At 39.8% G+C, this 12146-nt stretch overlaps 1 protein-coding gene across 1 annotated transcript; it reads left to right on the top strand.

Annotated features, from left to right (window-relative positions):
• The first annotated feature begins 8838 nt into the window (after window positions 1-8838).
• Window positions 8839-9855, top strand: LOC129339281 (olfactory receptor 11A1-like). The gene has a single exon (XM_054993870.1). It carries the CDS (start codon window positions 8839-8841, stop codon window positions 9853-9855), a length of 1017 nt encoding a protein of 338 aa, XP_054849845.1.
• Window positions 9856-12146: the final 2291 nt, after the last annotated feature.

Below are 12146 nucleotides of genomic sequence, written 5' to 3'. Positions count from 1 at the left end.
TGAATGACCAGTTCAGTCTCACATGCTCAAATTCATCTTCACATTAAGATTTGAAATCAGATCTTTCCTCAGTCCAAATCCAACATTATAGCTCTTTCATCAAGAAATACAGTTTAGTAGAGGGTTACCCATTGTGGTGCCCATGGGTGCCATGGTGCCTGTGGACATCTTTCTTACTACCTGCCAACTGTTTTTAGAAAGTGAGTGGGGCCATATGGAGTGTTTGCCCAGCAGGGCTTCTTATTAGGCACCAGAGAGCTGATTGGCTGTGCTTACTTTTCAGAATTTTTTTGGCAGCATCTGTCATCACAGCTCAAAGAATTGCAATATATCACTGAAGAAAAGCTGTGTCTATGCAAAAACAATAGAAGCGTTAAAACAATATTTTCATTTTAAAAGATATTCTGTTAAACAGCTTTTACCTGAAATAGTGAAGAGTTACTATTAGAATTATCAATGGCCTCACTCCCTGATATTTTGTGGTGGGTTCCACCTTTTGTGGCAGCCAATTTGGTTGGCTCCCCCTCTTGTGACAGACGTTCAAAGTTGCGCCCACCACCCAGTGGTGCCCACATGATTAATATATATCCCCATGAGCTTAGTGTATATATCCCAATCTATCTATCTTTATAAAGACAAGTATCCTGACTGACTCATCAACACCCAGCCCAAACTCCTGGACCTAGAAGTGTGAAATTTGGGGAAGACATTCCTTTTGTGATGTAGAGGCTCACTAAGAAGGGATTTTAAGAAATTTGCCCCCTATGGGGGTAAAAAGGGGTCAAGGGTGTTTTTCCATATGGATACAGCTTCCCTGTGTGGCTGGGAGGCTGCTCATCCACCTCCCCCTGACAACTGACAACTCAGGGCCAAGCTACAAGTGACAAATGGCACTTGAATGGCAAGTGGATTGAGTGGAGGGCAAGTGAACAGGGAGAAATACACTTGCTGTTCAAGTGTCATTCGTCACTTGTAGCTTGGCCCTCAGCCACTCTGCCCTGAGGTCATTTGCTTATGCGGTCTTGAAAGCCCTCCATAGGAACATTGTTCACCAGCAGTGCTCAGGGGGAGTTGGTGTTCATATCACTCATACCATTCATACAATCAGATAACCAAATTCAAGAGACTGCAGTTCCCCCTCAAGGTCTGCTTTGCTATGGCGATCAACAAGTCCCAGGGGCAGATACTAAAGGTGGCAGGAATTGACTTGAGGGAGAACTGCTTCTCACATGGGCAGTTCTATGTGGCCTGCTCCAGAGTGAGCTCACCCAGCAGCCTGGTGATCCTGAAGGGAAAATCATCAATAAGGTCTACAAAGAGGTCCTTCAGTAGGAAAAAAAAATGTTGTACATATTTTTCACTTTATTGCACTACAATCTTTTCCTTTTAAAATCTCTTAAATAAATGTTACATTTCGAAATTCACTTCATCAGTTTTTGGCATTATCATGCTTTGCTTTATTCAAACACTTTTGTGAAGGTTGGGTACTATGCTATTATACTACAACGCCAACTCAACCCCCATCTTCCCGCAAACCAAAAAATATTACATACCCGTAAATATTATAACTGGATTTAAAACAGTTAAATATCATAGCGAAGCATGGGCATCAAGCTAGTATATATATAAAGACAAGTGTCCTGATGGACTCATCAATGCCCAGCCCAAACCCCTGGACCTAGAATCATGAAATTTGGGCAGAATGATTCTTTTGTGATGTAGAGGCTCACTAAGAAGGGATTTTAAGAAATTCATCCTCTAAGGGGGTGAAAAGGGGTGAAATATATGTTCCCATAAGGATACAGCTTCCTTGTGTGACTGGCAGGGTGCTCCTCCCCCACCCCACCAACTGCCACTCTTGTCTGAGGTCATTTGCATATGGGGCCTGATTGGTCATCTCCCCAACATTCTAAAGAGTATACAGATGCTATTGGGAGTCATTGAATGTGTCCTGAGGTAAAAATACACCTCCCTCTCAGTCTTCCCCTCTAGGGTTGCCAATCTCCCTGTGGGGCCTGGCTTTCCTGTGTGGCTGGCAGGCTCCTGCCTGCTCACCCCGCCCCGCTGATTGGTCAGCTTTGGAAATCTGTGTTCTGCGGTAAAAATCAGGTAAAGGAAAGTGCAGACAGTTGAAGAAAGACAGTACAAGACTCATGAAAAGGGATTTTATATAAGAGTCAATGTGGCAACTGAGTTTTTAAATATTCATGAGGAGATAGTGCATGACCTTTTTTAGGGCCATTTCAGTGTGAACCTCTCACATGAACCTGCTGCAGTGCCCAGCACACCACCCCTCCCTCAGTCCAATTCCACCTCACACCTGTTGCAGCCATCATCTCTTACTGCCCCCAAGAAGCCTCCTAGCAGACATTGTGCAAGATATACTGATACTAAAAGGAGGAAGCAACTTAGAGGCATGGCAAAGAAATATGCACATCGTACTTCTGTGGTGCACAGAGCAGCAGTGGCCAAGTACCAGCAAGTCCTGAGTCCAAGGGAAAGGTGACCATCCCTGCAGGCCTGGGCATTGTAGTGATGACCCTAGCAGACCTAACAGCCATGATATACCTTGATATCGTCACTATCATGAAGAAGTCTATGGACTGGCTGTGCAAGCATGCCATTCTGACCCCCAAGAACAACAAGGCTGCCATCATTAATGAAACACTACTTAACTCCCTCGAAGAAACAGAAATGGTGTACAGATCTGTGGACTCAGCGGTGCAAATGGTCCACTACACCGAGGAGTTCCTCAACATGCTCAGCTCTCCTTGCTTTCCAGCCCACAAGCTTTTCCTTAAAATGGGGGCTTCAGTGGTACTGCTCTGGAACCTCAACCCACCCAAACTCTGCAATGGCACCACACTGTGAGTGAAAGCCCTCCGCAGGAATGTCATCAAGCACACATTGTTCACTGATAGTGCTCGGGGGGGGGGTCAGTGTTCATACCACACATACCACATACCATCAGATAACCTCTTTGTGTTCAAGAGACTGCAGTTCCCCCTTACAACCTGCTTTGCTATGACAATCAACAAATCAGAGGGTCAGACACTGAAGGTCGCAGGAATTGACTTGAGGGAGGACTGCTTCCCACATGGACAGTTCTACGTGGCCTGCTTCATTTTTTTTAAATACTTTATTATTTTATTCCAAATATACCAACCCGTCACCGACATCACCCGTGTAGGGACCTCCAGGCAGTAGATACATAAATGTTATTCCATACAATATTATTTCATATTCACAATTACTCCTGGTACAACTCTATTGCTCTGTAGATCATTCCACTTAGCCTTATAATTAACCTCTCAATTTCCTATTAACGTGGCCTGCTTCAGAGTGAGCTCACCCAGCAGCCTGATGATCCTAGCACTTGAGGGGAAAACTACCAATGTGATCTACAAAGAGGTCCTTCATTAGAAAAAAAATGGTTGTACGTATTTTTGACTTTATTTATTACTCTACAATCTTTTCCTTTAAAAAATCTCTTCAATAAATGTTAAAATTCACTTCATCAGTTTTTGGTATCAACACGCTTCGCTTTATTCAAACACTTTTGTGAAACTCGGGTTTTATGTTAGTATACTACAAAACCAACTCAAACCCCCTCCCCCCACAAACCAAAAAATGTTAGATACCCATAAGTATTATAACTGGATTTAAAGTAGTTAAATACCGTAGCGAAGCATGGGTACCAAGCTATTAAATAATAAATGTGGGGAAAGTGATCTAGCATAGCATCCAATAGTCTCACATAGAGGAAACAGGGATCCATTAGTTAACTCAAGAAGAACCCTTCTGGATTAGGACAGTCATCTATCTAGTCCAGCATCCTGTTTCAAACTGCAAGTGAAACTGCAAACTAGTTCTTCATGAAGTGATACTCTTCTGACCCTCTCTGAGGAATAAACAAACTTCTTCCCTCTACAATTTTGAAAGTTCACTTGTCCAGCACTACCCCAATTAGAAAGAGTTCTCTACTGGGAATAAATCATATAATGAATGTCACTAGGATTTATATTTTACATTTTTGAGTGAGTTGAGTGCAACTAGAATTTCTTTGGCTGACTGTAGGATAGAATTTAAAAAATATATCAAATATTGGTACTCCTAGATGTTTTGTGTTTTTATTTCATAACCAAGAGCCCAGATCACGGGTAAAACTTTTTAAAAATATTGATGCCAATCAATAGTAATTTTGAACATGAAACTTATTTTTATGATGCAAAATTCTGCTAACTAAATCATATATGTCCAAAATCAGAAAGGCAAGAAATGATGGAATTAAGAAGTATTGCCAATAAATGATCAGCTACACAAATCCAGGACATTTTATATGAAGGTAAAAATGCTTTTTGATGTTTTGTTTTTTGGCTACGCAGATTAAAGAGAGAGGTTACAGTTTATTTGTTCTGTAGAGATGTTTTAAAAGTGTTGTATGCTAAAAATTGTATGCTTACGTTTGTCGGTGGTAAATGCTGATCATTTAATACATTTGGCCTCAACACCACATCCTCCAGAGAGGAAGAATGAAAATCGATAAAGTTTACTTCCTCAGCCATCCAATTCTCATCTGGGTGTCGGCAATCTTTTGCAAGAAGGGGTGACAGCCGATGGGGGCAGCAGTCCATAGGAAGTGGACCACTGTCATTGCAGACTCCCTGAGTCTCCCTGGTCTGAGGGGAATCATTCACCTTGCTCAAGGGGGGACATTTGTCGGTGGTCATATTATCTATAGATTAAACATAGATTCTGGTGGTAGAACATATTTAATAACAACAACAACAAGTATGCTGTTATTGCTCTTCTAGACAGATTAGTGCTCCTTTCAGAGCAGTGAACAAAATCAGTGTTATTACTATCCTCACAGTACAGCTGGGGAGTTGAGGATGAGAGGGGTAGCTTACCCACGGCCATCTGCTGAGTTCATGGCAGTAGTAACAGAGTTATCAATTGGTTTCTCATGAAGTTGTCAGAAATATTTAAACCAGGCTACTATTTAGTATTGACATTTATAGATATCATTCTACTCAGATCTTAATAAACACAACCATATTCCATGTTCTGGCTTTTTAGTTCACCACCTTATGACCACTCTGTTCTGAAAGTAATGTAGCCTAGGAGGTCTTCAGTGACTCCTGTGATTAGGGACATACATTTCAGAACTTTATTGGTCATGGAACTTGTCACTCATAAACTCTGTGAGATACTTTTTCGCTTCCTAAGAAGTTAGGGAGATACAAATGGCCCTTGACAAAGGTCAATATTGTCCAGCGTTCTCTTGCCAGGACCCCAGTCACTCAGAGATCAAACTGAGCATGAAGGTGATGGCCGCTAAAAAAAAAAAAAAGAAGACTTTTTACAGAAGATTCGTATCTGTTGAAGCCATCAGATGGCAAACAGACATCTGTGGATGGGCTGAGACATAGCATTTTTTACCATCTCAAATGCTGTGTTTTTTAATGGACTCAGTCCACATATGCAGCTGGCATCACATAAAGACCAATCAAGAATGTGTAGGCAGCCCTGAAACAATGGCTATCATCAGATCTTATAGCTGTGAATTCATAACTTAATGATTCACTGTGGGCAAAAATTGCATTTATATGTGAATTGCTCAAGGGCGCTGAAGAAATAGTTGGATCATTTGAAATTTGCAGTTCAATCCTATGCATGTTTCACTGTGAAGTAAGTTCTATTGGGTTCAATGTCACTTACTCCCAAGTAACTCTGCATATAATTGTACCCCAGCCTTTGTTAGTTTCTAGAATTCTAAACATTTTTTTATTTGGATGAGAGACAGGAAAATTGCATCTTCTTTAAATGAATTATTTCAGTGAAAATTGGATTTTTTTGGACTTGAGCACAGGAAATATTAGAATGCACACTTATGTAAATGTCAAGTACATTTTGAGACTCTATGAAAAATATATGCATTCTCCAATTCTAGCTTTAAAACAGGTGACCGGTAGAACGTAAATTATTTTTATTGATATATGTGAAGCTGAAATAATTTGAAGCCTGAATTTGTTTCACATTTGGCACAAAAGTATATACTTCGCTTGTAACGTATTTTCAACTTGAAACCTTTCTTACCCAGAATGTATATTTAATTTACTGTATTTAATAGACTCTGGATGTAAGTTGCCTTTCCTGAGTGCTAAATACACAATGTGTGTGTTTTTATTGTTTACTGGTCATAACAAAACTTGTACATGAAATTTAAAACAGCCCCTTCTTTTTGATAGCATGCCTGGTGGGGAAGGGCAGGGCTAGGCTAGCATTTAAGTAAATATAGTCAGTGTTTCTCTTTTTTTTCAAAAAAACATTAAGAAACAGTTAAGAATACATAGAACCTTGTGAGAACTGTTAAATAGATCTGAGGGATTATACATAATACAGAAGATTAGCTAATAATAATATAATAAAATACATGCTGGGTATATAATAGGTACTATTGTCCCTCTCCCCCTATTCCAAACCAAAAATCTAAAATATTATTATGTTTTTTACCTATTATTAAAGAACCCAGAAAGATAAGTCTATAAAGTACAAAGGTAATAAGACATAATAAGCACATATTATGCATAATAGACAAAAATATTATTTCAAGGAAGATAGGAAGGATAAGGAACTTAACAGTCACTATTAATAGTCAAGTACAAAATGAGATTTTCCCCATCCATCAACAATAGCTTGGATCTTTTAAAGTACTAAAAGATTTTTTTTAATAAATAAACTCCCAACCAATCGACCAAGTAGATGCCATTGACTTTTTAAAAATGGGATAATTGTAGCAGGGACTGATTTCCTCATGTTAGGTTTTTATGTAATGTGCAAGTACCTGCTTGCTGTGGATGTTGGGAATAATATGAAACAAAAGTGGTTTTATGTCTATTCTAAGGATGAGTTTTAGCAAAGTTTTTGAAAACAGCGAACTTCATTTGGCAAATCTGCTTAGGTAGCAATGTACCGTACCTAGGCATACAGATCTTGAAAAAAACAGTTTTGAATATCAAACTTCACGTTCCTTAATATCTGATCATTATGTGCAGGCACTTATCAATTATTATACATGTATTGCTATATCTGATGAAGGGAGCTTTGACTCTCAAAATCTAGATGTTCTCTAAGGTGCTACTGGATTTGAATCTTGCTCATATTAAAAGGCTTGTTCAAAAAGATGTACACCACTAATGATTGTAATGTCATCTTTTTAAGTATTTTGAAGGATTTATATACAACCAGTAGGATCATAAAGAAGTTTAAAGATGTGCTGGGCTCACAGAGCTGTCTGGATTTCATCCTAAAATTATGGTTGAATATATTTGCTGTTGTTAGTTGTTGCTAAAATATATGACCAGGTATCTTAGCTATGCAGATGCTGGATCAAACTAGAGATAATTTGCAATGTTGCAAAGAACATCAAGCCCTTATCTTAAACTTTGCTCCTAGTCAGCACATGATTGTTGGATGGAGTGCGGTCCCTTACCATTCTGTAGAACAATGCTTCTTCCATCTAATTCTCAGTAAACCTAAAGGTAAGCTTTCATACTTGTGAATTCTGTACCTGAGAAGAAAGCTAAATGAATACTTTAAGGCCTATTCCTATGAACCTCTTTTGCTTTTTAGAGTTTTGAGACTGATGAAATGGCTCAGAGAGATGTCCTGGTAAAGGGACAGGAACTGTAGAGTACTGAGTACTGACTGTTGATGTAGCTATGTTCCTACTGGATAGTTTATGTGTTGTTCCATAGCCTATTGTATTTGTTCATTGAATGTCCTAGCAGTTGTTTTATTGACTTGCACTGTGCAATTCATCTTGGGTTTCAGTGAGAAAGGTGGATAATGAATGAATGAATGAATGAATGAATGAATGAATGAATGAATGAATGAATGAATGAATGAATGAATGAATGAATGAATGAATGAATGAATGAATGAATGAATATCAGAAGCAGCCAGGTTAGTGCTTCTTTTTCCTTCGGTCCCAGCATAGCTGTTGCTCTTAAAGGCCTATCAAGGTATATAGCTTTAACTGTAAGGGTTAATTGAGTGTATATGAAGCTATAATTCAAATGCACTGCTAATGTACAAGTAAAATTCATAGAAATCATTGGGACTTATTACTGAGGATAAACATTGAGCTCAATGAGAACTTTTCTAAATAAACATTTTTAAAGTCTGAGCTGTAAGGGAGGACACCTAACATCTTGCATAGATGATGGGGTTATGAGTTGGGTCCTACAGGCATACCAGCCCCCTACAGAATTCCCTATAAGTTAGTTAGGTTGTCCATCACAGTGGAAGAAACAGGAGGGGAAGTTACATGGCAGATGTGAAGAGGTCACTTCCAGTCAGTGAAGCTGTGACACTCTTTACTGTAGCATAAGCTGTTGAGAACCACAGTTCTCTTCGTCAGATGCATCTGACGAAGAGAACCGTGGTTCTCAAAAGCTTATGCTACAGTAAAGTTGATTAGTCTTTAAGGTGCTACTGGACTCCTTGCCATTTTGCTACTACAGACTAACATGGCTAACTTCTCTGGATCTGTGACATTCTGGGAATTTCCCAATCTCTAAGGTTTTTTCCATAAAATTTGAGGGAATCCTTAGAGCATTGTCTTAAGTAGTGAGTGACATCACTTTTAGACTCTCCTCTCCTCCCCATGCTCCATCAACCTCTATTGCTTTGCTAGATAGTTGCCAATCTACTGACCCTGCTGCAAGATTACAGCAATTTTATAGAAGTATATTATTATTATCCAAATTTCAAATTTGTTTAATCTGTCTCTACTTGATTTTTAAAAAATCATTATTTATGTTCTGATTCCAGATGATCGTTATAGCAGAGAACAATCAAACCACCATCACAGAATTTATTCTCCTAGGGTTTGGGAATCTTCATGGTCTACAAATTCTCCTTTTTTCAATATTTTTGGTTATCTACATGATAACTCTCTCTGGTAATATCCTCATCTTGATAGCTGTATCAGTCAACAGAAGTCTGCATACTCCCATGTATTTTTTCCTGGGAAATTTCTCTTTCCTGGAGATCTGGTACACAACTTCCATTGCACCTAAGATGCTGCGAACCTTCCTCACCATGCATGAATCCATCTCCTTCTCTGGATGCATTGCCCAGTTTTATTTCTTTGGCTCCATGGCAGTAATTGAGTGTTACCTCTTAGCTATGATGTCCTATGACCGATACTTAGCCATCTGCAATCCACTTCGCTACACAGCCATCATGAATATCAAAGTCTGCCTTCAAATGGCAGTTGGTTCTTGGATCAGTGGATTTCTGACTCCCATAGCCACCCTGGTTCTGACTTTCAGGTTACCATTCTGTGCCTCAAATGAAATTGACCATTTCTTCTGTGACTTAAGCCCTATAGTAAAACTCTCCTGTGGAGACCCCCATGTGGCAGAGATTACCACATTCACCTTGGCATCCTTAGTGACCATGGTACCATTTCTGCTCACCCTGTCTTCATATGCCAATATCCTTTCTACAATTCTTAGAATCCCATCCGCTAAGGGGAAGCAGAAAGCTTTCTCCACATGTTCCTCCCATCTCATTGTAGTCACATTTTTCTACGGCACTCTAGGTAGTGTTTATGCAGCCCCTTCAGCTAAACAGTCTCCTGTTCTCAATAAACTCTTCTCGTTGTTGTACACTGTGATTACCCCCATGGTCAACCCTATCATTTATAGTCTGAGAAACAAAGAGGTCAAAGAGGCCCTAAGGAAACTCCTCTGTAGAAAGCATTACTGGCTCTGCATGTCCACAGCTAGGGAACAGGAGAAAACATTGAAGGAAACCTCAAGAGAAGTTACAGTAGAACCCTAATTCACAGGTTGCTGGATGTTAAGACATACTGCTTTCCTCAATTAAAATTAAAGGCTCATTTTATTCAATACTCATGCACCCTAACACTTTTAGAGTGTGTAAAGATTACCATTTCAAAAGAGGTTACATTACTCAACTGCTACGTGACCCACTGAAGCTCTGATCCTTGACAGCTTACACATTGAAAATCTTGTTGGCATCAAAGATGCCCCTGGCCTCAAATCCTGCTAATCTGGGATGTTTCTTCTGGATAGGAGGACACAAGCCTTAGGCTCAGTTTGTGTCAGGGACAGGGTTCAACTAGACGCAGCCCAAGGAGAACCCATAGAAGGATCCTAAAGGTGCAATATGCAGACTTTACCAAGGTCCAGAGAGGCTGGCTTGGGCTGCAACTCCTTACTATGATATGATCTCTTTATTTGAAAAATAAATAAATAAATGTTTTCTTCCATGGCTCATGAGGTTGTATGGATCAGCTGGGCTGAAGGATGGAGGTTGTTTGTATAGATTTTAATAAGGTGCAAAGAAACGATGCTTGAGTCCTGTCTGACTCCTGGTGATTTTAAATGCTAGCACTCAATGTGGGACCATATCAAATCAGAATACATAAAGGTTCCTTTTATTGCAGAGTAACTGGAGATAGTTTTGTGACATCAATTAAGAGATTAAGAGTAAGACAAGTCCTGATAACCCTTTTTTCCTGGTTTAAGCACTAGGAAAACACATAGCAATAACTAATGCAGAAAAGCATTGAAAAACATAATCTGAGAAAGATTAATTTTGAAGTACTTCTGCATTTTACAAGATTTGCATCTGAATAACCAAGAAACTCCAAATACAGAAAGTGATACATCTGAATTATTCATCCCAATGAGGCTGATTAGAAAGAAACAACGCCACAGCATGAATAAAACAGACAGAGAATTTTCCTCTGTGGGTGGTTCTATAAGAACCTTAAATTATGTAATTAATTTCCTGTGAGACACTCAAAGGTCTCTTCTAGTAAATTAATATTCCCAGGTGACATCTTAAGAATTTCTTCAACATTCCAAAACATAGTAACCAAAATATAATTCAAAGGGAGTGGGAGGGGGAAAGGACTCTCACATTATCAAAGGGGAGAAATCACATCATGAACCCAATCCATGTAGTTGGAATAGTGACAACTTCTTCAATAGTCTGAGATCATCACACAGCCTCAGTCTGTACAGTCAATTTCAAAGACATTTTAATAAACAATGTAATAGATGTTAGGCAGAGTGCAAATAAAGTGCAGTGAAGTCACGCTGCATGGTTAAAGAGGTAAAAAAAAGTTTATTTAGGAGCTACATACTTGAGAGTAAAAGGGAGAGCTAGAAATAGGTCCTCACTACCCGACTACATCTTAGAGAAGAGAGAGACAGGGCTGCTTAGCCCAATAGGAGACAAGACAAGGAAATGACCCCCAGGAAACAAGAGAGATGCTGCCCTCACTGTCCTAACAGAGCAATCCTTGCTGCCCCCTGTGTGGAAGGCTCTTCTTCCCTTCTTCCTTCCTCATTGTACACCAGACATTGCAATTTCCAACAATAAGTCCCCCACTATGGTGGGAAACCATCCTCCAGCAAACCTCAACCCCCAACAATGCTTGGTAGAAGAATGCGAAGGGGAAAACGCCATCAGTGCAATGGCGCTATGTCATACCACTCTAGGAATCAGAGGAAACTGGTAAAACCAGACTTCTGGATTCTCCCTGGAAGTGATGTAATGTCATTGGCAACTGCGCCCTCCTTGTCCCTAACCCCCGTCTCCTTACTTGCACCCCAAATGACATTAATTATCATACACATATGGCCCAAAGTTAAGACAAAACAATACGCAAACTGTTAGGATTAGCTTGCTAATTGTTGTATCAATATCAAACTATGGGTTGGATGCAGTCAACGTTCCCCCTTAGCCTTATCTGATTCTCCCTCATCCGCATGACATTTCCCAGGAAGTTCTGATCATTGCCAGGATAACCTTTTGGTGGACCTCTTCCTTATTGTTTCACCAGCAGAAAAACTAGCTTTATCCAACCCTATGCCTTCACAATTTTATTGTATAAACTTTTATGAAGGAAGAGGAGTCACAAGCACCTTGTCTGGAGGTGGGGAAACCCTGCAGCAATCCTCAGTCTCCACTCAGTGACACTGCCACTTCCCTTCTCTTCCCAAAGTACCCCCAAACCAAACTGGTATCACCTGCTGCCATCAACTGTGGGAGTGACTCCTGCCAGAGAGACATGAACATCTGTGCCTGCATTGCTGTTT

Source organism: Eublepharis macularius, chromosome 12, assembly GCF_028583425.1.
Source record: "Eublepharis macularius isolate TG4126 chromosome 12, MPM_Emac_v1.0, whole genome shotgun sequence".
NCBI lineage: Eukaryota > Metazoa > Chordata > Lepidosauria > Squamata > Eublepharidae > Eublepharis > Eublepharis macularius.
Note: the sequence above shows the minus strand (reverse complement) of the source record. Positions and strands in the feature narration are given on the sequence as shown.

What these genes read in the sequence shown, in the direction of transcription:
- LOC129339281 (XM_054993870.1), top strand. Translation starts at nt 8,839, where the DNA reads ATGATCGTTATAGCAGAGAACAATCAAACCACCATCACAGAATTTATT.